At 36.4% G+C, this 27923-nt stretch overlaps 3 protein-coding genes and 1 pseudogene across 3 annotated transcripts; 2 read left to right on the top strand and 2 right to left on the bottom strand.

Annotated features, from left to right (window-relative positions):
• Nucleotides 1-8144: 8144 nt before the first annotated feature.
• Nucleotides 8145-8847, top strand: LOC137712088 (uncharacterized). The gene has a single exon (XM_068451233.1). It carries the CDS (start codon nt 8189-8191, stop codon nt 8687-8689), a length of 501 nt encoding a protein of 166 aa, XP_068307334.1. The 5' UTR covers nt 8145-8188; the 3' UTR covers nt 8690-8847.
• A 3577-nt stretch (nt 8848-12424) lies between these two features.
• LOC137713343 (1-(5-phosphoribosyl)-5-[(5-phosphoribosylamino)methylideneamino] imidazole-4-carboxamide isomerase, chloroplastic-like) lies at nt 12425-15878 on the bottom strand (annotated as a pseudogene).
• Nucleotides 15879-16578: 700 nt separating this feature from the next.
• LOC137713553 (uncharacterized protein At5g03900, chloroplastic-like) lies at nt 16579-22265 on the top strand. Its single transcript, XM_068452863.1, has 14 exons — nt 16579-17108; nt 17341-17448; nt 17517-17620; nt 17707-17790; nt 17936-18023; nt 18115-18180; nt 19094-19183; nt 19739-19804; nt 20030-20172; nt 20256-20342; nt 20424-20487; nt 20720-20863; nt 21339-21503; nt 21901-22265. The coding sequence occupies exons 1-13, from the start codon at nt 16713-16715 to the stop codon at nt 21480-21482; spliced, it is 1584 nt and encodes a 527-aa protein (XP_068308964.1). The 5' UTR covers nt 16579-16712; the 3' UTR covers nt 21483-21503; nt 21901-22265.
• Nucleotides 22266-22355: 90 nt separating this feature from the next.
• Nucleotides 22356-26098, bottom strand: LOC137713554 (uncharacterized). Its single transcript, XM_068452865.1, has 5 exons — nt 25838-26098; nt 24837-24972; nt 24094-24750; nt 23378-23570; nt 22356-22818 (listed from the first exon to the last, which is right to left on the bottom strand). The coding sequence occupies exons 1-5, from the start codon at nt 25912-25914 to the stop codon at nt 22793-22795; spliced, it is 1089 nt and encodes a 362-aa protein (XP_068308966.1). The 5' UTR covers nt 25915-26098; the 3' UTR covers nt 22356-22792.
• Nucleotides 26099-27923: the final 1825 nt, after the last annotated feature.

Raw genomic sequence — 27923 nt, 5'->3', positions numbered from 1 at the left:
TGTTATTAGTTAAAAGAATAATTAAGTATGTGCAAGGGACCATAAACTATTGATTTACAGTATACAAAGAGCATAGAATTTCAAGTCACTGCTTATTCAGATTTTGGTTGGATCGCAGACATCAACACTAGAAGATCAATTTCTGGTTTTGTAGTTTATCTGGGATCCAATCCAATTTCAAGGCAGTCAAAGAAGCAAGCAACAATCTTGAGAAGTTCAACAGAAGCTGAGTACAAAGCATTAGCTCATTGTGTAGTTGATGTGTTTTGGATCCGATCTATGTTCAGAGACATTCATCAATTCTTATCAAAACCACCATCACTTCATTGTGACAATCTGTCAGCTTTGACATTAAGTTCCAATCCAGTGTTTCACTCCAAGATTAAGCATCTTGACACGGATTACCATTTCGTTTGAGAGAAAGTGCAAAAGGGAGATGTAAGTGTGCACTACATTCCAACAGAAGATCAAGTTGCAGATGTCTTTACCAAAGGTCTACACAGTCCAGTGTTTCTCAAGCATTGCAGACACCTTGGTTTGGGACTTCCAACAACATTGTAGCAAACTAAGCTAGAAGATAGCAAGCTATGTTTGAGGGGGCTGTAATAACCATAATATACATGTGGCAATTGGTTGTTATAAGTTGGTTGTATGGATTAAGTTTGTTAGAAATATACAGGTGGGTTTGTAAGAAAGGGTAGTTTAATAATTCTGTCATTAGTTGGTTTACCACAAAAGCAAAGTTGTTAGGCATTTCTAAGATATCTTGTAATTCATTCATGGTATTCAACTGAGTTTTTCCCTCTCTCTTCTCTCTAACATTTCTCAGAAATCCTTCAAACCTTTTCATTGTTTTTACACGGTCATTACACCTGGCAAGGATATGTGAATGTGAGTGACACTTGTCATTATCCAAGACCGTATATATATATATATAATAATCTTCACTGATAGTCACAAAAGCTTCATAATCAAGTGACTAATGAGACACTTAATTATCAACTAATCAGGTCAAAAATAACGAGCCAAATGATGGTAACTCTACTGGGTTGGCACCGTCCAACCGTTGGGAGGGAAGTGCCATGCTCTGGGTGCCATGTAAGCCCGACCATGGTCCCCCTCCTTGACCCAATCTAGAAGCCACAAAGTAACAAGAGAAAGGAGTGAATGTTGGAAGCAAATTCAGCCCAGGAAGCTGCCTTTGTCCAAAAGGAGAAGTGCTTTTAGACTATATACCAGATGTGAATGAGAAAGGAATACTATTGTGTCAAATCTAATGGGTAAAGTACAGTTGCCTTTCCACTTTGGGTTCAGAAAAAGACAATAATTTTCCTACATGAAGGAATTAGAAGAGGATCTTTCCTCTTTCATATTCATATAGCAGCAGCATGCGCGCGCGCGCATATATATAGCCAATTATTCCTTGTTCACAAAGAATCTGCCGTTCATGGGCCTTAGAGTCAAAATGTATATGTTAATTAGAAAGCAAAAGCATGGAAATTTGAAAGAAAAATTATAAGTTTCGTGGAACAGAATGAAGCATGCAAAAACATATAAAAAAACCATACTTTTGCATGGTAGATCGAATTAAATAGTAGTAAGTATTTTTCTATTGCAGAGGTGGCAGAAAGTGCTTTCATTCATCAGGCTGACATAATCACAAGGGCACCATACATCCTAAATCTGTCAGTAACGCAAAAAACTTAAAGCTCATGAGCAAAGAGAGAGCTGCGTGCGTTGTATTCTTACTTGCATTCTAGAATATCTTCAAGTTTCAAAACTTATAGGGCTTGAAGTAAACGACAGAGAGATTTCATGTTGAAAAGTAGCCATTGCCAACAACTATATCTCATTATTTACTATATTGGGATCGAGCACTGCTCAAACAGCCTCGAAGGAGGTTCGAGAACTACTCAAACAGTCTTAAGAAAGGGTTTGAATATTGCTCCAAGGATGTCGAGAGGGCTAGAGCACTTCTTGAGGGGGCAACTATGTTTCTAAATTTTGATTTAAAAAAATGGCTAGAAAGTCTGTATGAAATGTACAAAGAAAACATATTTCTTTTCAACACAGAGGTGTACAAGTTACAATGTACTGTGGCCCTGTGGGGATTGAAACTCGGGTATATATATATCGTCAGTTCTGAAGATAGATTTTCCATTTTTATTTGTTTATGGAAGGCAGATTTTCCATTCAGAATATAATAAAAGTTCCACGGTTTCTTTTACAAATATTTCGTGAAGAATGGCACCTTCACTATCTATTGTATTGGTTTGTCTACCAAGCAATCTTTATCTTCTCATTGTTTAAAATAAACAAATTTAATTGTTGAATATTGTCAATGACCTCCCTTTTTTAATATAAAAAATTTATAATCATCTCTCAAAGTTGAAGCAGAAACCATCAACTTACGTAAATGATCGAATCAAACTTCTTATTTCAATACTAGAAAAGATCTACGTTCGATTCTCTTTCCTAGTAGTGACATCAAAAATTTTAAAATTTCTCCAAGATTTACCGTCAATTTTTATAATTTGTTTTCAAGCTTAAGCTACCACTAAAATATTTATCAAGGCATCTAAAATGGAGTTTATAGCCAAATATTCATCTGTTGGAAATTATGGTCTAATTTCTATTAATCATATAAAAATTATAAATTATTAGGCAAATAAATACACAAATTTATTGCACACTGCCACACACTCATAAACAAATACTATTCAATATGCACATGAATATGGATTAGAAAATACTGAAAGTATGCTCTGGGTCAAGAACTTGTATCTCTCTCCTAAAGACAATATATGTCCTACTACAGTGTTCATAGTTAATTGACGCTTATTTCTCAATCTCAAGATACAATAACCACCTCCTTACTATAGTAACACACCAAATTATAGGGCTTCGACGACCCATGATTGTGTTGAACTTTCTCAAAGACTTACTTGAGCATGAATGACTCAATTAATTTAACTGACTAATAACTCAAATGAGATGTTGCCTTTATATAGATGCAAAAGTGGCTCTTCAGAATGGTTGTGACTTTTTTAAGTGTCAATAGTTGCATTCTTCAATTAAAAGGCAAAAGTTGCATCCTTCCATTTGATTTGAACAATAACAACGTCATTTCATAATGAGTCACAACTTATAAAATGTTATTTCCATTCACATAATTTTTTGATTTAATTCAACATCATCTTCACTACCATCATCATTGTCATTATTTCTACCACCACCATGAAAAGAGAACAAAAAACTAAATACATCATCTTAAATGCAAGAAGATCAAATTAATATTATTAACTTCTTTAGTGGCATGCATAATGGAGAGATTTTTTATTGTGACTGGAACACGAGTAGTACACCACGTGTTATTATATAAGTGTTGGGAAGTTTAATTTTTTAAGTTACTAATTTTTTATCACACATATCCCACAATTTCTATAGTGACATGTGATGTATCATTCTGTATTCCGATCACATTGAAAAATCTCTTATGCATAATGCCATTATCAATATAAGACTTGACTATAACCAAAAAAAATATGACTTGACAAGGTCAGCCGTGAAATCATTAAAATGTAAGACATAATTACTAAACGTAAAACATATTCTTATTGGATCTAATACAATATTAAGCACTAACTCTTGAATTGTCAGAAAATGTTTTCAGAATAACTCAATGGCATAAGCATTAAGGAATACACTTCTACATTTACATGTGTTTTCTGTATATTTCCCAATTTTTATCCAGAATAAAATTCCTAAATATTTGGCTTCTTCATTTTAGTGTATAACATAGAGAGGCATGTCAATCGAGAGGCGAAGTTTGTAGTAGATGCAGTAACTAATCCAGGTATTTCCCTTCCTACTATGTATATTTGGGATCAAGAACTTCCTACTATGTATATTTGGGATCAAGAACTCTTTGTTCAAGCCATGACAACTTTCTTATTTGATTGTAACAGATCTGGATGCTCGCGAGGTTTTTCGTTTTAATGCTTTCTTTCTTCAGCCAAAAATAGTATTCCTAAATGTGTACAAAAGATAAACTAAAAAAAAAAATGAAATTAATAGGTAGGGGTATTTGCCTCAGTTAAATATCAAGTTAGAGAGAAATCATTGTCAATTTTTACTTTTCTTGCTTGGTATTTCTAAAGTAAAAGGTGATAATTTCTACCTCCACTAATAAAAAAAGAGAATTACCATAAATTCATATATCAAGCATGCGTGTTGACAACATCAATTCACCACTACTGAAAAAAAACAACTGATGCTTACTCTTTAATTTTTATCACCATGGTTCATGCCCTATAGCTCTCAAGTGGATCGCAGCCCCTTTCATAGCTCATCAACGATTAACTTTATATCTTTTTCAATTGACCAAATTCTTGTTCTAAATCACAATTCCACCCCTTTCGTTTGAGAGATACTCGATTCCACAAAATCGTGGAGGATGCCTACACAAAACAGTTCGTGATCAATTCATGTTACTTTCTAATTGTGATCAGATTCATTCATATCACGAATCATTTTGAACAAATCATTATTGCTACAGGTGATTAACTAAACAACCTTAATTTCAATTAACTTTTTGTAAAGATAAATTTTATAGAGTGTTTTATAATATGACTAGTTCCGATCATAAGCATGAAGTTTGATGAATTGGCCACGACTATTTTCTGTTCCTCTACAATTGTGTGAAGCCAATTTTCTCTCTTTTTGTTTTACCATTTGATTTTTTTATGAGAAATTTGTACATACACTAAGAACACTTATCACATAGTATATCATTTGACGTATTATAATATAAACAAACAAGTGGATTTATATATTCTGACTCTTAGCCGCGTTAAAGTCTGATTAAAACAGTAACATCAACTAGCGTTGTTCCGAGTACACCAAATACTTTCTCGGGTTTGGGCTCAAGCAGTCAAGTTGCAGGGCAAGTAGAAAGTGCTGCAAACTGGCTTAACCTCACTGGGATCCTCAGTGCGCCTCAAATGGACCAGTGTGAGCCGTGAACGGCAGAGCAATGCCTAACTGACGCGTATTTCTCTTGACATGGACGTTTAGGTTAAAAATGATAAGCACAGCACAAAAGGTTCTTGAGCAGTCTGTCTCATCTAAAATTGTCTTATTGTGGTAAATATCAAACTGAATAAACAGTTAATATGCGATCGTTATTTCGATTTTTAGTTTAAAAAATAATTTTTTATACTAAAAATAGAGGGAAAATTGATGAAGAAAATGAGGGATTGAGACGGATGAGGGAAGTAACCGAATAAGTGGGGAAGGGAGGAGTAAGAAATCAATGAGATTATATGAAAACAAAAACGTGTAATCATTGATTATATGAAAACAAAAACGTGTAAGTGAAAACAAATTAAAATTTATTCCGTTCTTATTTTGTGTGTCACTTCATATACGTATTTTCATTTCTCTACCCACATTCATTCTCGTTTCAACAATACAGACTTTTAATTTATTTTGAACCTTTTTTTTTATTTCTGACCATCAAGCTGAATACATAAAATGTAAACGAACAAAATTAAATAAGCGTGTCAAGGGAAAGAAAAATAGTGCGTGATATCATTTCCCTCGTCATTTTAATATGATCAGAAAGTATTGGTCATAATCACAGTATGGATACGTTAAGTTCAAGTATAAAATCTAATTTCTCACAATAATCCTACCATATAATTTACCACCACAAAGCTAGAGTTGGACATGAACCTTTGAATGACGTTCAAGTCTGGCTTTTCTGGATTCATTGTACGGACAAGTGGCCATTTTCCTGTATTCTGGTTTACACCATTTATACAACATAAAAAGATGCCTTTTAATTTGGCATCCACACTGAGTGAGACACAAGAAACAGGAAAACGGTTTCTGTAACTTTCATGGCTTCCAGCCATACCGACCTAAATGAGGCATGTTATAATGCAACTGCTGGAAGCATTTTAAGATAACATCAAATGCTGCAAAAACAAAAAACAAGTCAACAAAAGGAGTCAACCACTTGGATCCTTTTGTTATAGTGGCCCTACGCTGGATCTTAGCTGATCTTTTACCGTGTGATAGGGTCTGGTGATAACCCACTTAAACACAGGTTTGACTGAGTCTTATCACTTGATGAGTCGACTCACTCAACAGCAAATAAACAGTACGAAAAAATCTCTCGTAATCGGAGTTAGTATGTGGCAAGCATCGTGCACATGACAAGTATTTATTAAGGGAATGATGTTGTTGTGATTATGTCTTGGTTACAATGGCAAGAGAGTTTCTCTTGCATGATAAAGTTCATTGATAATCGACTCAATATAATGATTTGACGTGTAGTCTTACGACTCCGTGAGTCGACTCACACAACAGTAAAGAGATAGGAGAATAAACATATTTTTGCTTTCATCATTGCAGATTTTCTTAGTACTAATCCTATTCTAAGCCACCCATGATGTTTTGTTTTGTTATATATTTGCCCCATTTCTTACTCACCAACCGTTTCATCCACGCCCAAATCAAGTGTGTATCCAACATCTATGATTACTTTACCCACTTGGACTTGGTCATTGACAAGATTTTTAGTACAAGTGCAAAGAGGTTAAAATCACACAAAATACTTGCAAGAGAACAAGATAGGTGTAGTAAAAATGCTCATGCAAGGTCGTTCCCACAAAGATTATTTAAAACAATTTATGCAAAATCAAAATCTTAGTTAATTATTTGAAAACAAAGATTGAAAAATGTTGATTTTGAATATAAATGTAATAAAAACGAATTTAATAAAAGTAATTTAGAAAAAAAAAAAACAACTAGTAACCAATTAAGAAGAAATCAGATCAAAAAGAAAAGGTTTTGAGAAATAAATTTGGAAAAGCACTAGGATTCCGTCATCCCCTTAACAATCCTATGTAGATTTACTAATTACTTATGAATTACCCATGCAACTTTGAAGGTTAAGTTTTGCTAATGCATATTCTACTCGTGGTATTCAAGTTAGAACGTATATCAAATATGCAATCTGTTTGTGGTATTCAGATCAAATATAAACATGCATGACTCATTACACTTTGTGAAAAGCTTTTGAAAAACCATGCAACTCCTAAGACGTGGCATTCGCCCTAGGTGAAATTACAACTATCAATCACAAGAAGCAATACTCAATCCTCCGGTGGTATTCCAACCGAATTGCATCTAATTACTTATCTAAACATCCTAATGGTCGCGAGCATTAAGACACAAAGACAATTTAAACACAGTGATTAATAATTCAAAGTATGCATGCATAATATCATAAGCAATTAAATAAAAACTATAAATTCATGCTAAGGCTCAAGGCATCGTCCTAGCAAAAGAAAGTTAGTTACGCATATTCATAATTAAAATCAAAAGAGTTTTATTAAACTAAAAAAAAGAATGAAAGCACCTTGTAGAATAAAATCTGAAAATCTCTAAGCTTTTGCCAAATTCCTCTTTCCAATATTGCATACAGAAGAAGAAGGTGCTACCTAGAAAATGATAATCAGTCCAAAATCTGCACAGCCACGTTTTGGACCCATATATACTCCAAAACTGGCCCAAAATAGCTAGATTTAAAGCTTGGACTATTCTGAACACTTCTCCAGAAGGCCACGAATCCATCAAACGTCATCTTGGGCTCAAAAAATCACAATTAAGCCCAAAAAGTCACTTTCCAGTACCGCGCACTGCTTCTTTATTTCCTAGCCAGAAAATAACCGCTTGGTGGAAAAATCTGATATTTTGATAGAATCAAGCTAAGCTACTCACGAACGTCCTCCAATTTGAATCACTTTAAAATTCATCTGTTTGATCATGTTTTGCTTCAGAAGAAGTTAAATATCCTATATTGAAAATATAAAACAAAATATCAAGATTCTACCAAAATAATTATCAAAACATATTAAGAATAGGGTAGTATAGATAATATAATATTGACTCATCAGTCATCAACTCTACAAGTCCATAGCTTAATGCTCAAATAAAAATAAAAAAAGGTGGGGTCCAGGGAGAAACAAGGCATATCTGTAATATTGAGCAATATGAAGGGGAGGATTGTATCCATCTCCTTTATATACACCCCATCTATATTCCCACCTGCCCTCACTCATGACACCCAACTTTTCAAACCACAGTTTTGTTTTCCAAGTTGTGATAAAACACAAGCATGGGGAATTGCTTGGTTATGCAAGAAAATGTTACAAAGATTATGAGACCTGATGGGAAGATCCTAGAGTACAGCGCAGACATGAAAGTTTACCAGGTGCTGTCGGAGTTTTCGGGGCATGCAATATCTGAGACGGCTCCAAACTACCAGCATCTCCAGCCAGACTCCAAGCTGCTTGGTGGTCATCTCTACTATCTCGTACCTCTCCCTTTGCCACCGCCCAAAAAGGCTTCCCAGAAGAAGGTGAGATTTTCGGAGCCTGAAGCCGAACGGCCTGAACCTGAACAAGAAACTAAAGTTGTAAGGATTAAGTTGGTTATAAGCAAGAAAGAATTGCAGGAGATGTTGACAAAGGGAGGAGTTGCAGTTCTTGATGAAATGGTTTCTCGGCTTCAAAGTGAAGAAAAAGGCATAGATAAGACTAACAGTAACAGCTTCAACGTTGATGGTAACTGTGAAGGGTGGAAGCCTGCTCTCGAAAGCATACCTGAAGTAGACTAGCAATAGTATAATCCTTAATATATGTAGCATTGTATCCTGATCCCTTCTACCAAAACGAAAAGGGAAAGAAGAAAAGAAAACAAGTATCTCTCCGCTTGATCGGTTTTCTGTAACATACATATAAAGTAAACAAAGATCCATGAAAAAGATTAGAAATACACAGCTTTTCTTTCCCTTCTCACGTACAAGTTATTAATCCATTCTCTAATTGGTATGTTAATTCTAATAATAGAATCTGCAAGTCATTCAAAACCTTAGTCTCATGCATATCTCTCACGTACACAAGAAGTCACAACCAAGCCCCAAAAAAAAGGAAAAAGGAAAACAAAACATGCAAGTGAAAAAACAAAAGGTTAATTAATTAGAGATGATTTAACCATGACCTAGCTAGAGATTTCCTGCTTAAACTAAAGATTCAAATTTCCAAGAATTTTCATACAACTTTGTGGTAAAGAGGGGAAGAAATGTTGCGTGACAACAAATATCAAAAGCGAGTAAGCAGTTTGACAGATTAGGTCCAAATACCAACGAGCATGTAATATGACGAAAGCGTGATGTGGCAATAAATATATGACTCTATGAGTTGGCCCCTTAAGCTTCCAGCCTCACCTGCCAAATCACAAAAAAGGTAGAAAAAAGAAATACAAAGCATATCTACTGTTATTGGCATGCCAAAATAGTCATTATACACTCCTCCTGAATGAAAAAACGAGGAGTGCATTTTTTAAGTGCTAATTAATAACTTCCAAATTATTACATATTGTGGTGGTGGTGGTGTTAGTCCTCCCATTAAGAAAGCCTCTTGAAACTTCCCATAATGGAATGATAGAATAAGTCCACTTGCTTGCTCCAATAAAATTGCTTATGTGTGTGTGTGTCTCCTGGAAGAATAGCTTAAGTTGCCTTTATTGTATTTCATATACCAATCGTGGTGGTTTTGGTAGCATTCCAGAGCTGATTTACTGCTGCTTAGGACTATTCTTTACCAATCGCCATCGTTTCACACTCTTCTCCTATTAGGCATGTGAAAGAAAAAACGAAAGAAAACAAGAACTCCACAGGCTTAAATCGCCACCCAAATAAATGTTCCCTTGATACAGTAACCTAGCTTCCTGCACGGAAAAGAAGCACTCAAGCTCTCTTGACTGGAAAAAAAAAAAAATGAGGAATTAGAACTTAGAAAAGATCCGGAGTATGAAGAAAAACTCAGAAAGTCGATGAATTGAAAAGTTAATCGTATGGATTACTTTTTCATATAACACACCATTTGAGTCTCGTATCAAAAATCTTCTCAGCATTAGATTGTTTTATAATGGTGAAAAACTGATATAATTTGTAGAACACTGAAAATTAGTCTATACCTCGTTTATAAACCTTCGATGGTTCAGCAATTTGCATAAGCTCGAGCCCTATGTAGAAACACCTAAACCTTCATATAAAGAAATCAAAACTATACAACAAGATATGAGATAGAAATTATAGTACCAGTTTTTAACTAAATGGATAACTGGAACTATATGTCATATGGAACACCCAAGACATCCTCCCATGTCTCACACCCGAAATTTGTACCCAAACAGACACAGAGCGAGTCTTCGTTGCATCATTCTTACACTCAAAGTATGTAACATAACTCTAGGTAAAGGAAAGCCAAAACTACTTTTGCATTCAGTAATTCTCTGCTTAGAGGGCAAGCCTTGGCGTAATGGAAAGGTTTCTCCTTTGTGACCGAAAGGTCACATATTCGAGTCATGGAAACAGCTTCTTTGCAAAGCAAGGGTAAGACTACGTACAATAGACATTTATCTCCCGATACTCACAAAGCAAGGAACCTTGTTGGCTTGGAGTTGCCCTTTTTTCTAATAATTCTCTGCTTGTTGGGTTCGGTACAGTGTAAAACATTCAAATTACTAAGTATAAGGACACTCTATAAGAAGAACCAGTTGGACAGATAATATTGCAAATCATGCAGAAACTTATTAGCCAAGTTGTCCACTGAAGGGTCTCTATCTACCCTTTATTTCCATATCAGCTTCTGAAAGAACAACCATAGGTCCCTCCTTGTTGATGGGAAACCAGGTAAGGAAATAAAAGGTCCTACAAAAAAAAGGACTAGTACTTTAGATTTCTTTATAGCACGTAGTTGTGCTATTGGCATTTCAATTTCGGGTTATAGTTACTGTTTCGTCTCACTAGGACATGAACAATCAGGACGCCGTGTGACATACATTCAAATTCCACTATAAAGGCCGCTGACTGACTAGGGCACCATTACTTATTTTTGCTTCCATCATACAGCACTAGGCACACTGTGAGTAGCTTAGTTCAATAAGTTGGTGGAAACGTGTCATGCATGTAAGCAATACACAATGACATGCATTTCACATTTCAGTTAAAATACTCACTTTTTATGCATCACTGAGTTTCTCAATCAGAGTGATGCCCTCCATCCACCTTGGCCATGGGAAATTGGAGGGGAAGTCTAGAAAAATAATCCATATCTTGTACTTCCGGTGTCTGAACTAGAGTGAAGCCCTCCATCCACCTTGGAAAATCATTTTTTTGGAGGATCTCCGATGGAGGGATGCAAAAACCATATTTACATTTTCAAAAGATGTAAATGAGAGTTCTACTTCAATGAGAAAGATGTAAAATAGAGATTCCATTTATTTCTCTCTTTTATTGGCGGGATCCCCCACCAAAAAATGTAAATTTAAGTTTTATTTACATTTTCTAGCCAAGATGGATATTTTACATCTCTGCATTGGAGAGTTTCCGGCCAACCAAAAATGTAAAATACGCATTTCAAGGCATTTTGCATCTCTCATTGGAAACTACCCTGATTGATAATTAAAAGTACCTATTATATCCCAGAAAGCGGTATTTCCTTGTTTCTTTCCCATCGCTAATAAATATAAGAAGAAAATTCCATTTCCCATCCCTTAGGAAAAGATATGGGAAATCATCTCCCTCAATTCATTTTCGCGTACCAAACATAGCATGCAAGCAATTGCAATTGATAATTATACGTGACAAACTCAGAACTTCATTTTACTAAGCTTAAAATGACACAAAACTATAGAAAAATGTTATTCACACACCAATTTTTACCTCCCACGCACCCTTATTAATTTTTGGCCGTTGATCAGACTTCATGTTGATTTAAGAAAAATCTGGTGTGCGCGCGTTTGTGCGGGTGTGAACGTTGATTTTATAAAGCTTGGACTTGCAAGCAAAAGAAACCACATCCAGTAAAATACACAACCAAATGTATCCAGTTAAAATTCACACGAAGGTTGAGAGAGACTAACTTACACTGTCCTCCTCAGTAATGAAACATGAAAAGAAAGAGCTCCCATCAATACTCACATCCTGCATTTGTCCTTCATCCTACATGGAAAGAAAGAGCTCCCCTCCTAGCTGTATGCCAACAGGCCCGTATATCTCCAAATAACTCGAGAATTAGGGGACCGAAAACGAAAGAAAAAGCAAGTAAGAGTAGAAGGGGAGGGGAGAAAAAAAAAAAAGAGCACCCCAATCTTGATTTGTAACTCAAGGTTCCGACTCAGTTTCGGCACATTATCCTGATGCAAAATTTCACTTCATTGGCCCCAAAAAATAATAGCTTCTACTCATAACTTACAAAGCGGCCTTTTCAATGTACTTTTTCTAAATAAATAAGCCAGAAGAACCTAGATGTCTACGTATTCAGAACCAAAAGATAGTAGAAATGCACTAAACAGTCTAGGCCTCCTGCTGGGCATGCCAAGCAACGACGTCCTTGTATGACAACTTGCCTCCAAAAACATCCAAAGCGCTGCCAACAGTTGCATCTACATGTCCCCATCCTGCCACTTTTATCCTCTCTAAATCAGCCATTACAGTCACACCACCAGCATAAGTTACAGGAATCTGGCACCCAGAAACATATTGTGTCAGTGATTTGAACAGGATGTATGATGCATGAACATAAGAATTTCTAAATCTCTGGTGAAACCCATGCCGATTCTCTACTACAACAGCAGTGAATCCCACAGGTAGCCCCAAGCTTTTTGGCTCAACGAGAAACAACGAATTCTCATGCTCGAGGGCTTTATACTGATGGTGGATACACATTTTAATCCACGTTCAGTTAGTATAAAAAGGATTTAGATGAAAACAATCGTTACTCAAAGAAAAGATGACAAGAATCATGGCTCAGTCCTTGTCTTTCCAAGGTCATCTATGTGAGGCTTAAAAACATATTTCTATTGATTGAACATAAATCAAACAACGGTAGTCTACATAGAAATGTGGATAATAGGTTAGAGAAATTTCTTTTCAGTGCAATGACAAGATGGAGGAATATTTCCAGCAACCTATAAAATTTTAAAAAACCTGAGCAGTTAGCAAAAGACATAAATGTGCCATTCTATTAATAGGTTACCAACCGGTGAATACTCTCCAAGCAACACCACAAGCTCCTCATCAATTCCCAGCCTGCAATAAATAGAAATGAGATCATCCAGTTATAACTCAACGGATAAACAGAGTACATTTGTCTTTTTCAAATATTGGATGTCAGGTTGGGGGTGGGGGGATGGTACTCATGCCGATATGCAATTGCAACTTTGCAAGCTTTCAACAATTATTGTTTAGTAATCAACTAAACATACGAGTAGTAGACCCTCTGGAATCGGCAAATATATTTTCAGTATAGCAATTCCAAGAATTTAGGGCCAGCACTAAACTTCAAATGAAATTATAGCAGAAGCTCAACTCAAAAATGATCTTCTTTAAACTCGACCCTTCAGAAATGAAAGAAAAATAACATTATTGTAACTTAATCCATTCTTTACTTGATTAGTGAATTAACACAAAAGCGATCATAGTTTTATCTGCAAACAGAAGGAAATTCTTGATATCAGAAAAAACGTCAATGGGAACAAGGATCTAGGAAAGAGAAAGGAAAAGAAAAGCATCTATCTATAACACAATGCATGGAATTCATGGACCTTTCTCTAAAAATTATATTTCTCAGTTCTCATAAGGATGAGCACAAAGAGCAAAAGCCCTGAATAAATTTCTCAGGCAAGGAGAAAAAATTTAATTTAATTATGAAAAATCATTTTCCTTTAACTAATAATTATAGTCAAAGGCGAATTTGCACCACATTATTGCTAGCCATTGTGAGGCTTAGCCTACTCCCTCCCCCTTAGTATAGAAATAATCATAATATCGTTTGTTCCAAAAAAAAAATTAAATAAATAATTATAGTCAAAATTTCTTTTAAGGCGTTAAAATTATAAAATTATTTTTGGTAATGAAATAAAATGGCAACATATATAACTTACTTTTTCCCTTCAACATCAACACCATGTACCAGAAATTCGTCTGCATAGTTGGCAGGAAAATTCAATATTTCCTCATCAAGATTCACATCACTAAACTTCTGCCATCTATCTGTGACGATTGCATATTTACCCTCCTGCACACATTAAAAACAACTCATATATGCACATTAAGACCAACATGTGAAAGTGTACAAAAGAGGCAGTTGAAAATGCTGACGGAGAAAATTACAAACAAGAAAAACTCTTTCTTAACAATTCCATAGTTTAGTGTTGATTCTGAAGATTTACAATTCTCTGAAAACTGTCACTCTAGTCAAACACCACCAATATGATCTAAGTTTTCACTAAACTCAGATTACAACGAATCGAATACACATAAAAACTGCTTAAGAGTTAAGTAAATAAATAACTCAGCTTAGCCCTGAAAAGAAAATAAACAAATAGATAATGACAAAGGAGGTTTGATTCTTGCTTGGCCTCATACCCTCTTTCTGCAGCTAAGGTCTAAAACAAGCCTCTCTTTTCCAACAACAAGAACAAGATCTTTAAGCCTTTCAAGGTCCATTTGTCCATTTGTCCATTTTTAAATACGTACTGCAAAGAAACCATGCCAAATGTAAAGAAATGATTTCATGAAACAATTTGATCCAAATCAGTCCTCTTAATTAATATATAGATGTAAAAGGGTGACGAAAGGGTAGCAACTTACGGAAGTGACAATGATATGGCTAGCCCCTTCTTCTATGTAATTCAAAGAATTTTCTGAATTGATCCCACCTCCTACTTGCAAACCACCTAGATTATACCAGTCCTCGCAGCAAGTTCAGCAAAGGAAAATCTGTAAGTTCAAACATGTCATCAACGATATAGATTAAAGTGAAACAGCATACTCCCAAGGCACTCAACTTACTTGAAAAAAGTCAGTATCTGCAATATTATCAGACACGGATGTTTTTGCAAAAGTGCTAAAGTATCTGATGCTGGGTAACAGTCTTTTAATCTAATTTACCCTCATATCATCAGCCATATTTACTTCTTAAACTCTACATCGAAAGTTCGCAACTGAGAGAAAATCCAATAAGAATCACTTTTCGAACATGAACAGAAAAAATACTAGAAGACAATTTAAATTATTTGATCCGAAAATTAATTAACAGCATCAGAATCTACAAGAACAGGAAGGAAGGCAAAAGACCCACCAGGATAGGCATGCAAAGCTTCAATGGCTGCAGCTCTACTCAAAGGGTCAGCTCCAAGCATGATAACATGACCACCTGTAAGCCCATCTTCTTTATATATCTTTGCATACTCCGCTGCAGACTTATCAGACACAAAATTGGTAACAAGAACCGACCCATCATCCTTCAAATCAGAAAGGGTAGACCCAACAATTTGTTTCACTTTCCCCTGAAGTAAAAATCAACATAACAATCACAGAAATCCCAAAAGAAAGATAATTAAGCTCGTCACAAAAACGCATATAACCGATTCACAGAAAACCCCAATTGATTCGAAAACATGAATTTTGATAAACTGAAGTTGCAGTACCTTGTGTATGTCAATGCTAGGCCGGAAGCGAACGGCGCAGCGGATCGAAAGCCGCCGGGTGAAAACTGCACCAGAAAATGGGAAAATGCGCGTTGAACTGGATGAAAAGGGTAAACACCAAAGTAGGAGAAGAAACGGAAGAAGAAGTTTACTTACTGGACGCCATGGATGGTCTGGCAGTGAAACTTTTACGGTTTGCTGCGCCGAAAATTGAAGAGCTCGGAGGTCTGTGAAGTGTACGGACATCGGAAGAGAAAGTGGCATTGAAGGTCCCAACTTTCATTCTGCTTCTGCGCCAAAGTTTGGATTTTTTTTTGCTTTTCTCAGTCCAGGTTGAAGAACAACAGAAGAGTAGGATGCCGAGTGAATAGGGATCGACGGGGCGTTTACGTCAAATTACTGTTTCGCCCCAAGGTTTGGGGTTTCTTTTTCAAATGGATATTTTCCAAAAAAAAAATAATAATGGTTTCTTAACTTTAACACAATTGGACTAATAGTTTTTCATCCAAAAATTTGTTGTCGTTGATCCTTTAATTTATCAAAACTTGCAGTTATGGTCATTTTCATCAACTTCACTAAAAATTTTGTCAAAATAAGTTACGTGTCATGCTCGTAAGGCTGAATTAAAAAACAAATATGGATAAATGAAAAAATGTGTAGCAATAATACTTTAACTTTAACGCAATTGAAGAAATAGTCACTCAACCTTACCTCAATTCTACCATGGTCTCTCAATTTTAACTCAATTATTGTAATTGTTTTTTTAACATAATTTATTTTGACCAAAAAGATTATAGATGTACATTTTAATGACTTATATAATTAATAATTATAATTTTTTAGTTAAATGACCATTTATCTAATCATGCTAAAGTTGAAGGACTCTTCCATCTTAAAAAAATATATTTATTTTCTTAAATATTTTTAACAATATTTGATATTTGGAGAGAGAAAAATTCACAAATGAACTATTATCCCTTCACATCATCCGACTGGGACATGACCGTAATTTCACCAGCTTCATATCGTTCATCTCAAGTCCATTTCGAAGCTCTCCAATTCTGAGCCACTCGCCAAGAATTCCATGGCCACAGCAACTTAGCAAAACCCACCCAACTCCCGAACGAAAATTCAATCCGTCAATGGCGTCGATAGCCACCTGCTTCACCCTTCCGCCGAAGCACCACTGTCCTCGCCGCCGCATCTTCAAATCCTCACTCCTCCCCAACCATCCCAGAAACTTCGGTCTCCACCCGACGCCCATTTTCCCGGGATTTGGCCCCAAGTTTCGGGAATCTAGAGTTTCTGTGTCGGCGGTGAAGTCGGGTCTCGACGCCGCGGCCGCTGCAATCAGGCCCGGTGGCTCTGTGGAGAGCGATAAGTTGCCTTCCGATGTGAGGAAGCGAGCAATGGAAGCTGTGGACGCTTGTGGAGGGAGAGTGACGATTGGTGACGTGGCTGGCCGGGCTGGGCTCAAGCTTAACGAAGCTCAGAATGCTCTGCAAGCTCTCGCTGCTGACACTGAAGGATTCTTGGAGGTACTTTCAATTTCGGAAAGTTCTGAACTTGTTAGTTGTTTCCCAAAATGTTTTCTAAGAAAATGATGGGGTTTTGTAGGTTTGTTTAGTTAATTTAAAAAAATTGTGAACTTGGAGTTGTTTTCGAAAATGTTTGTGAAGAAAATGTATGGGGTTTATAGGTTTGTTTAGTTATTTTCACAGATTGTGTTTGTGGTGAGTCCAATTGTTGTTTTCAAGATGGTCCCAACAGGTTTCGGATGAAGGTGATGTGCTCTATGTTTTCCCCAAGGATTATCGGACGAAGCTTTTGGGAAAATCGCTTAGAATGAGAATTGAGCCTGTGCTTGAGAAGGCAAAGGTAGTAACTTTGTGGAATTTTTGGTTATAATGTTTGGCAGTTGGAACTAACATAATGCATTTTGACAGGCTGGGGTTGAGTACGTAGCGAGGGTTTCATTTGGAACTGCCCTAGTTGCTTCCATTGTTCTTGTTTATACTGCAATTGTTGTTGCTCTGTCTTCTGGTAGAAGGTAAGTTTTCATGGTATTGTTATTATCTCTATTGTTAAATAATTTCTATTCTGGGCAGATTGTTGACACTAGTGTTTTGGTTACAGTGAAGATGACAATCGTGGAAGACGTGGAGGAAGGTCGTATGATTCAGGGTTCTCTTTTTACATGAATCCATTTGACCTCTTTTGGTAATACCTTCTTCTTACTTGTTAAGTACACTTTTTCATAATGTTTTTCATAATTCTGTGGAACGGTTTCGGGTTTAATTATATCAGTTGTTGGAACTTGTAAGAGACTTTTACTCACACCTTGTTTGCCTTTTATTTCATGAAGGTTCTGGGATCCATATTACTCTAGGAGGCGGCGAGTACAAACAGAACGAGTACAAACAGATGATAACAAGATGAATTTCGTTGAATCTGTATGTGATGGAATTAATCATTCTTTTTCTATTGTCTCTTTGCTAGGTTTGTATTTGAAGAAAGTATTGACTTTATGATGTTGTCTTTTAGATTTTCTCATTTGTATTTGGCGATGGTGATCCAAACCAAGGAATCGAAGAAGAGAGATGGAAGTTGGTAATAATTGAGCACTGAGTTCAGTGGTTCGTTGCTTTCAACAATTTGTTTCATTTCATTGGTTGTGTTTGTATGCTTTTATATGCAATTAGATTTATTTCTTGTGAGGGTAAACTAGAATATAGGGGTATTTATAACTCTCTCTCTCTCTCTCTCTCTCTCTCTCTCTCTCTCTCTCTCTCTCTCTCAATCAAGCTACACGTACATAGTACGACCTCTTAAAATCTTGCATAGACCTTTTAGGCGTGACTTTTGAAATAGGATATAGTATTTTGTGATAGGTTCTTATGCGAATCCTTGATTTAATATTTTGAAAGAATATACAGGAGTTTACTACTTTTGTTGAGGTCATACATATATATGTGTGTGTGTGTGTGTGTGTGTGTGTGTGTGACCTCATTCATGTGTATATGTAAAATCCAAAACAAGGGAAGAATAAAGGGAATTGTTAGGTTAATGTAATGCGCTGAATTCATTTATGACATTATTTGGTGTAAAGGTGGAAGTTGTAGAATTGGGGATTATGTAATTGGTGGATAGCTTTTAGACTAGATCAAAACATAAGAACTGCACTGGTCTTGTGCTTGGGAATTGTCATGATTATTTTCAAAACTTTTGTTACATCCCCAAAGCTCAATATAAACTAGATGATGTGATATTGGAAAATATAAGATTTTCACAAATACTGAAGGTAGTTGGGGATCCTCTCTCAAAAACTGTTGTCCACCTATGGTAAAGTCCTCAAGCTTTTTTATTGTAGAATCCTTGGTTGTGTGACTCTAAGTCTTATTCCTAAAGTTTGATAATCTCTTGCTACTTGTTATCTTGGAACTGTTATTTTGATTGTCATTAAAAATCATGATAGATATATATACGTGTAATGACAAAATTATCCCTTGAAATTTAAATACAGATCGGACAATACATATCCTCTAAAGGTGGTGTTGTTGCAGCTGAAGAGCTTTCTCCATATCTTGATATACAATCTTCAGGGGAAACTCTGGTAAATATTTTGTTTTTGGTTGTCATGCTCGTTTGTAATTCCCAACTCTTGATGTAATGGAGTTTTCTTTTGTATTTGGAGAATTTGTACTAGTTCCAGCTGAGATTGGATTATTGTTTGATGGTTAATAGTAGGCACTTGCATCCATTGGTTAGTTAATTGAACACATTAGAATACAGCATGCGTAGTCATTTCATGATGCTCTATGGTTTGACCTTTCATTTGAAGATTCATTTGTAAAATCCAATCACATTTGCATAATTCCTCATAAGAGGTTTGAACTGCAATTATTCTTTTACACAGTGTTTCCAAACTTCATACTCAGTAGTGTAGATAATCGTGATCTTTTGTTTATTTCTTTATAAAAGAAAAAGCTCCAAACAACTGTTGAGTTCAGTTATTGTTTATTGTGCGGATTGGCTCTTTATTGAGCACATCAATCAGTTCAATTCTTCAAGGCCTTGAAAGTTTTCAGTTTCTTTTACTATATTCAGCATTTTTCTTTTTATTCCTTATTATGCTGCTTGACATTTTTTTACTTTCCGTTAATTTCAGAATGATGAAACATACATCTTACCTGTTCTTTTACGGTACGAGGGTCAGCCTGTTATAGATGAAGAGGTATGTTTAACGTTTTTGTTTTCTAATAAATGGCTTATATTTCTTCTTCTTTCTGCATAAATATATAGGAATTGGAACTGTTGGATAAATATACTTCTGTTTCCTTTGGCCTGGTACATGATTGCAATTTCACAAATCATTCCGCCTCTATATTGGATTTCATTACGCAGATGGAAAGAGATAATATTAAGTAGTCATTCATAGAAAAAATTGGTTATGATGCAGGGAAATATTCTGTACCAGTTTCCATCTCTACAGCGCACAGCGTCTTCTCAGAGGAGTGGAAGGAAGGAATATGTGGGGAGAAGATGGGCTGATTTTGTTGGAGGAGTTAACAAATTTTTCCAGGAGAAGAAATGGCAATTCAGGTCCTTTATATGATTGCTGTTGCTGATTATATTGTGAATTCATCTGGAAATTAAAATGAAACAATTAAGTTTTCCGTTTGCAGTAACACTACCGTTTCTGAAAGAGCAATGGTTGCTGGACTTGGTGGACTTAATTTATTTGGGGTTATCATTCTTGGAACCATCTTAAAGTATGTCCGACTTGAACTTCGTATTTGCTTTGATTGTTTTTACTCTATATTGCTCTGATGCCCCCACTTTCTTATTTGAAGGGATACTAGAATTGCACCAGTTGGTTTTATTAAGTTTGTTTCTAGCATATTTCCACTACTTCAGGTATGATTTTATTTCAAATAAATTAAAGTTCCCCACCTGCAATGAAGAATATGTACTTTTTCTGTTAAATGGTTCGCTTCACGTGCAATCCTTTTCTTGAATAGTGGAGAGTGATCCCTATTATGAAGCTCTTCCTATACAAAGGGAGAGCTTTTTTATTTTTTACAACGACCTGATTAAGTCCTCGGGCTCTATTGGGTTTGATTTTATCTTGTCTCACAATTATTTGCAGATTTATGCTGGTTCTTTCTTTGCAATTCCTTTGTTGCGGTGGTTTGTCCTGCTTAAGACAAATGCTGACATAGAAAAAAGAAATAAAGCAAGACAGCAGTGTGCTCAATCCCTTGAATTGCCAGATATCTCACTTAGAAGAAAGGTGTGCTTCTTTAGAATTTTGTCTTGATTAATCGTTTCTGTCTCAACGTTGCATGTGTGCTTTGTAATTATTTAAATTTGCACTCACGCACTAGTTAGTAGGGGAGAGTTATCAGATCAATAAAAAGAAATATCACCTATTGCTAATCAAGCCCTCTCTCACTCCCTCTCTTAGTGATTGCATTCCCATTGGACTGAAAATTAAGTTAAACATACTAGTCCAACAATGCTGCATTTATTAACAGTTGTAAGATGTGAAGTTTCGAACTAAAATAGCGTAGTATTCTTCAATTGAATGCTTACGTCAGGTTGTCTTAGGGTGTAAGGTATAGGAATTGTCATAAGGTAATCCTGTACTTGTCAATGTAAAGACAACTGAAATAAAGAAAAAGGAACAAAGAACGAAAACTAGATTAACTTTGTTCCTTCAATGATTAAAACAAGATTTACTTATATTTTTCTGTATGATGTTTCAGCTCCTCAGTGCTCAGGACATGGCCCAAAAAGCATTCATCGGGCAGGATAGAATTGTATATAGTACAGACAAGGATTTGGTTGAGCAAGACTATGAAGCCCAAGAATGGGATAAGAGATTTCGAGAAATAGAGAAGTCAGATTGAGAACAGGCTACCATTACTTGGGTAAGTTTATACATTTCTTGCCTTGGATGAAAGTACAATTTGCATATCTTCATGTAAACAAATGCCAGTGCCGGTATGGTTGGTATTTGATGGGTCTGACACTTTTGTTAAGTTCATTGAGTACCCGAAATTTGAGTGCATTTGGTATATTTGTTAGTTGCACGACTCCTTTTAGTACTCTAGGGATAAAAAATAGAAAAGCAGATGTTCTAGGTTTATTTTTAATTGACTTTTAGCAATACGTTTTGATGTTTACTTGTACGAGAACTTGAAACAGAGTTCTCTAAAACTAATAGTTATTAGGCCAGCATTCAAGAACGCAAGGGTTGCTAGCTAGTAAATCTCGTCAAAGTGTTTCTTTCACTTGCTGATTAGCCGATTATATGTTTTGTTACAGGCACGAGAGCTACTAGTGATCTTCAAGCAGTCGATTGGCGAGCTTACGTGCCCTTGGTGGTATTTGCATTTGTTTGAAGTGTAAATATAAGATTTCAGGTGGACAAAAACACTACCTATGAAAGAATTTATGGATAACAGGGCTCACGTATAATTTTTCAGGATCCCCTTGTGTCTGCAATTTGTTGAATCGGACACAGGTAGCTTTCCCCTGCAGTGAATGTCACCTGGGAGGCAAAAAGAAGGGGCGATACCGGCTTCTCACTCGTTACCTTTGTTCAGTGAACTAGTGAAATACTGATTGTTAGAAACAAGTGCAACACGGTGGAATCTTAACATACGTTTTTTGCTGGGCATTCGTTTTCATTTTCGCTTAAACTTACGAGACACGATAGCAATCTCATACTTTGTCATGACATTATCAATTTTCCTCCCGATAAAAGTATTTAAGTAGATCTTCCACACTAATCAAAATGCACATTTTGGTTATTGTGACTGAAAAACGATGGATCGACGCCGCTGTTCTATCAACGAGTGCAGTTTCAGACTAAATTCAACATAATCACTCGAGAGCACAACACAAATTTACACACTGCTGAAAGAACATCATTAGACTGGCTCCAACGGCCCATGTATACTTGACATAACAGTCATGCTGGCTACCACCAAAACTGACAATCGCACAAAACCAATACATCCGACAGAAATTCACACTCGGAACAATGACACGATGCCCATCGGTGCAAAATGTCTCCAAGTTTGAATAGAGTGTTGGCATCCGACCATGATAAAGAGGGTCAGATGGCGAACTAGCAGTTCCTCCCATGTTAAAAAGTCTTGAGAAAACCCTTTACATATACAGATTGTCGAGTGTAACCAAACCTCGAATGTCTTTAAGCAAGCCGGGAAACCAGTGTGCCTGCGTGATGAGCAGAGTTCAAAAAAAAAAAAAAAAAGCATAGATGACAACTTCAAGGGGGGAAATAACCTAGAAGTAGAACATATGTTAGAAGTTAGAACATTTGATTTTCCTATGTAGTTTCAGCCTCATTCATATTAAAACGATATATCGCTACCAGTTGAACAATCACCGACACTCATTGTTAATGTCAAAACCTACTTGTATATTATGATCTTCCGACAATGATATACGATAAATGCTTTACATTTATCTCTTGATAAAGCAAGTTACTTCATTTTAAAATGGGTGTCAAAATGTGTGTCAAAAGCGTGTGTCCCCAAATCCTAACACTATATATATTCGAAGAGTCGGTTTTATGTCATACGTCCTTAACAGATACTTCAGTGATCATAGAAGAAATAGCATAATAATCGTATTTCTAGTTTGCTCTTTGGGCTAACAACCTACTAGTTTTATTTCAATAAATAAAAATGGTATCATTTAGTTTGAACGACAGCTAAATGTAGTTAACAAGGTAACATGCACTGCAGAAAAATAATAAGGAATCCGTCCTCACCTAAAATAATGAGCGCAAGTAGTATTATCAACACCAGTTGAATAGAATGCCGCTGAACTTGAATGTGATAAGGTGATCTTTCATATCTTGCCCTAAATACACCAAGCCAGGTCCGTAAGTACATTACTTTTGTCCGAATCCCCATACCCAACTCTTTGAAATTTCTATACAACCACGTTCCCTGATGCTGACCCTGTCAAGGACAAGCAAACCAATAAGCATCTAGGCTGAAGCATAGAAAGCCAAACCAAGTTCACCATGACGAACTGAATCAGGACACAGAGCGGAATCAGATATAACTACACAACAATCTCCTTTCGGAACACTGAAAATTTAAAACAACTTACAAGTATCCTTCTTTGATCTCAAGTCACAGCTATTAGCTATTTACTAAAGAAGAAATATGAACTACTGAACATGCAATACTTAACGGAATTGGAAAATTCAAGAACTTAATTTTCCAAGAAAGGAAAACTTGATGCTTGAATTACAGATTTGAGAGTAATAGAAGAGTTGTGAACAGTTAAAAGTTTCTAATTTCCAATTGTCCAGACACTTTTTTATGTAATTAAGTATTTGCACACTTTGTGTAGAGTTGGTGCAAATAAGTATCATACACCGGTAGAAGATCTTCCTTACTGCACCAACTCTACGAACAGTTATTTGCAAGAAAAACCATTATAAGCATTTGGCATCACTACAAGAACTGTAATTACCTGTGCACCATGAGAAACACCAGCACTTGATGAGGAATGACTTTGTTCTTCTCCATCTTTAAATCTCTTTGTATAGCTCCCAGTTACCCTACTCCCATAAACACTCCATGCCGTACTCAAGAACCCAAATACGTTTGTTCTGCTGAAGCTTTCAGGTTTGGCTTCGTTAGCTTCAAGATCCCGACTCTCACCACCTCCGTATCTGTTCCAAGAGGTCTCTGGAAAAGAATCTGTAAAATCAGATTTCAACCTTGTATTGCCAATGTCCCAACTCCCACCTTCACCGAATCTGTTATACGAACCAACTTTCCTCAAGTTGTTCTCCTCTATAGAATCTTTAGCACTAGATGTGGTTGGATCAAGAAATCTTCTCAAGATACTGTTGTCTTCCACTTCTTGACAATCAGTGGGCTCAGCATTATTTCCCCCAGAAAGGAACAGCGCCAAACCATCTCTATCTTGCTCATTCAAGTTAACCCACTCTGTATTTCTCATGGGATCATCTCCTATAGCTGTACCCTCCAAGCTCTTCTCCACGTAAAGTATTTGTTCCCTAATGGCTCCTATAAACTGTTTGTGTCTTGAAATTACATCCTCCCGATTTTGAGACCTTCCTGCCATAGCTGAAAAGCTGACCGCTCTTTCAAAATCTTCCAACTGGCAGGAGAGAATCACTAAAACCTAACTAAACCGAAAATAAAGAAAATGAAGAAAAAAGAGTTGAGTTGTACAAAGATTACCACCTGCCACTTTGCAGTTTCAAGTGTTGTAGCAAGATCACGTTTGTGATAATCTATTGACACACGTAACTTTGGGTCTGGACAATCACCTTGAACAAGACTGAGCTCATGCAGCAGAGAGCGGAAAACCGATTCCATCCTACAATTTAAAACACCAAAACAAAAGCAGCATTGGTTTCAGGGAATGTACAGTTCATAAGCAATTCAACATAATAAAACACAGAACACCAAATACAATAGCAATCCACAACAAAAAAAAGTTCCTTATGCTTATACAGCAGTGAGTTATCAATCTGTAAGCTCCTTTATTTTTCCAAAAAGCAAAATATTGAGGATAGTAAAAATGAGCAGGAGAGTTGGCGACTCGCAGGTTATAGTTTATTTGTTCCTGTCATTTCTCGAAAGTTGATGTTCTACATTGTCAAAGTTTCAGAGAGACAGGCCAAATGTTCCAACACCAGCATTGTCCCCAACTTAACCACCTACTAGCCCGGCAGGAGTGGGGTGTTATCTTAAAAGGTCTCGGTGTAAATAGAAATAAAACCACGTACTTATAAGTTGTAAATTATTTTGTTAAAGTCCCGCTGTTGAATTTCCAACACGCTCCCTCATGTGGGACCATATTCCACATCGGGAAAGGAAAGACAAGCACGTAAATACTGCACACTTGAACTTTTCGGGTAGCTCGACAAGCACAAGAAGAACTAGTTTTGATGAATATGAAGTCCAATTTGTGAAAGACAACATTATTCAAACCAAACAAAAATCTTCAACGAAAAAATTAATTCAGATGCCAACATTCTAACATAGCTCAGAAATCAAGTTCATCAACACAAACATTTCAAAAATTATTACTTTTCACCTTTTTTTAGTAACTTTCTTCCCAACCCAAAAGATTAAGTCAAGATTTTTGCTTTTTTTCCTCCCAAAAGCAAGAAGAACACTTCCAAATTCCAATACATATTAAAATTAAAAGAAGGGAAAAAAGGGAGGAGAAAATGAACCTGTCAGCGGAATCTTGGACGACTTCGGCTGCGGAGAACAGAGGGTCCGACTCCCATTGGTGCAAGCTCGACGCCATTTTTATTTATTTTCTATTTATTTTGATTTTTACGTTCACCTCCAAATAGAAAGTTGCAGTATTTATTCAAATAAAAATAAAAAATTTAATTTCAAATGTTGAATAAGAAATTGGGATTTTAGGGTTTAGGGTTACAGAGATACCGGAAACGGAAAGGAAAGGTGTTCATTAAAATGTCGAAACGAGAAACTTTTTTGGAGCGCAAGGATGGACCGTACGTCCGTACCAGAGTGTCATGATTGATCACACCAATCAGCTTCCGCCACGTCGTTAAACCAGTTTGGAAGTCCATATAAAATAATTAGGATAAATATCAGTTGACTTCCATCGAGTTTCATTGTTTTTAATCTTTAGTATATGAAATTTTGTTCGTTCCAGATTTATAGCTCGCCAAAACCCACTTCCTCTCTCCTAATAAATTTGTCCCCTCCACCGCTTCCGGACTCCAATGTCTTGCGGGTCAAATATTTCGTGTTGCTGGAGAGGGCTTTTGGAAGGTCTTGGTGAGGGTTTTGGTGTCCCGAGCAAAGGTGTCGAAGATCCAGGAGTACGTGAAGGTGTTGGGCCGGAAAGCCAACACCATCATGCTCGCCATGTTTTCCGACGACGCCATTAAAGCAGCTTAAGCAACTCAAAATTTTTAATTTTTTTTAAAATTTTTCTGATTCAATTTGAAAATTTGGGAAATTGGGTGGTTGTAAAATCAATTGGATTTGGGGAAATGGGATTTCCGTATGGAATGAGAAGGGAGATGTTGTTCTTGGTAGCCGTCGAGAGTCTATGACGTCAACAAGATGGAACGGAAGAAGGTGGTGTTGTTGATTTGGATGTTGGTGGCGGAGGAGAGGAAGAGATCGAAGGGTTCGTAGGAAGAGGTAAGGTGGTTCTTGGGGTTTTTGGAGAAGACACCAGAGCCAGTTGCAATCGGAGGAGCTTTGGGATCTAGAAGATCGGCGGCGAGGGGGTTGTAGTTTTGGTTAGCACCCCGTGGCTCTCCACCGCTGTCAAATTAGGTAGATGGGGGTCGGAGGTTCGAGCTCATGAAGGCCGTTGAAGAGAAGATGAGGGTTGGGTGGGTGGGTTGGGTGGAGTCGAAGATGGAGGGGGGAAGGGTGGATGTATGACGAGTCGAAGACGAGAGGAGAGGAGGGTTAGGTGGGTTGGTGCAGATGAGAGAATGGAGGGATAAGGGAGGAAGGGAAGGTCGGGGGAGGTAGAAGACGACCAAAAAAAAAAAAAAAATTGAAATTTTAATTTTCACGGGATCCTTAATGACATGTGGGCACTCAATTATTATTTATATAGACGCCACATCATCAGTTAACGGAGACTTAACAGTTAGACTAATGGATGTATGAGACTATTTCAAAATTAACACTATAACTCTGAGACGAAAAAAATTTCATGTACCAAATGTTGAAAATCATGAAACTTGAGGGTAGTAAAGTAAGATTTACCCAAATAATTAAAAGCTTTTTCATATCAACAAACGGGTTTCTAATTACGTCTAGCCAAAAAAAAATGGGCTTATGGATTCAAATGGTTACTTAGATGTTCTTCTTTAAGAAACCACTTCAAATGCTTTTCAATGTGCTTCTAATTGAGGTAAGGGATAGTTTGGAATTGCTTTTAAAAATACTGAAAGCGATGTTGGTGAAAATATTTTTTTTGGTTTCAAAAGCATTGGAACAGGAAGCACTTCAAGTGCTTTTTCAGGATTCATTTGCATTTTTACTAAAAATTGGTTATCAAAGCACTCTCATAAAAAACGCTTACAATCATTTTAAAAGCACTTTCAAATGAAACCTGAATCGCTTTTACTAGAAGTGCTTTTGAGCCTATGTGTTTTAAAGAAGTTCCAAGCCCATTGTCTATTGTTGAGCATTTGAATTTGGAAAATATTGTTCTCTCTTTCTTTCGGTTAGCAAGTTCCGAAAACATTTTGCAGGAGTCATGATTTCCTACGGATAAAATTAGATTTTGACATCTCTGTGGATATTATAGTACAT

The sequence above is a fragment of the Pyrus communis genome, chromosome 13 (genome assembly GCF_963583255.1).
Source record: "Pyrus communis chromosome 13, drPyrComm1.1, whole genome shotgun sequence".
NCBI classification, from domain to species: Eukaryota; Viridiplantae; Streptophyta; class Magnoliopsida; order Rosales; family Rosaceae; genus Pyrus; species Pyrus communis.
The sequence above is the reverse complement of the archived record's forward strand: the minus strand, read 5'-3'. Positions and strand labels throughout refer to the sequence as shown.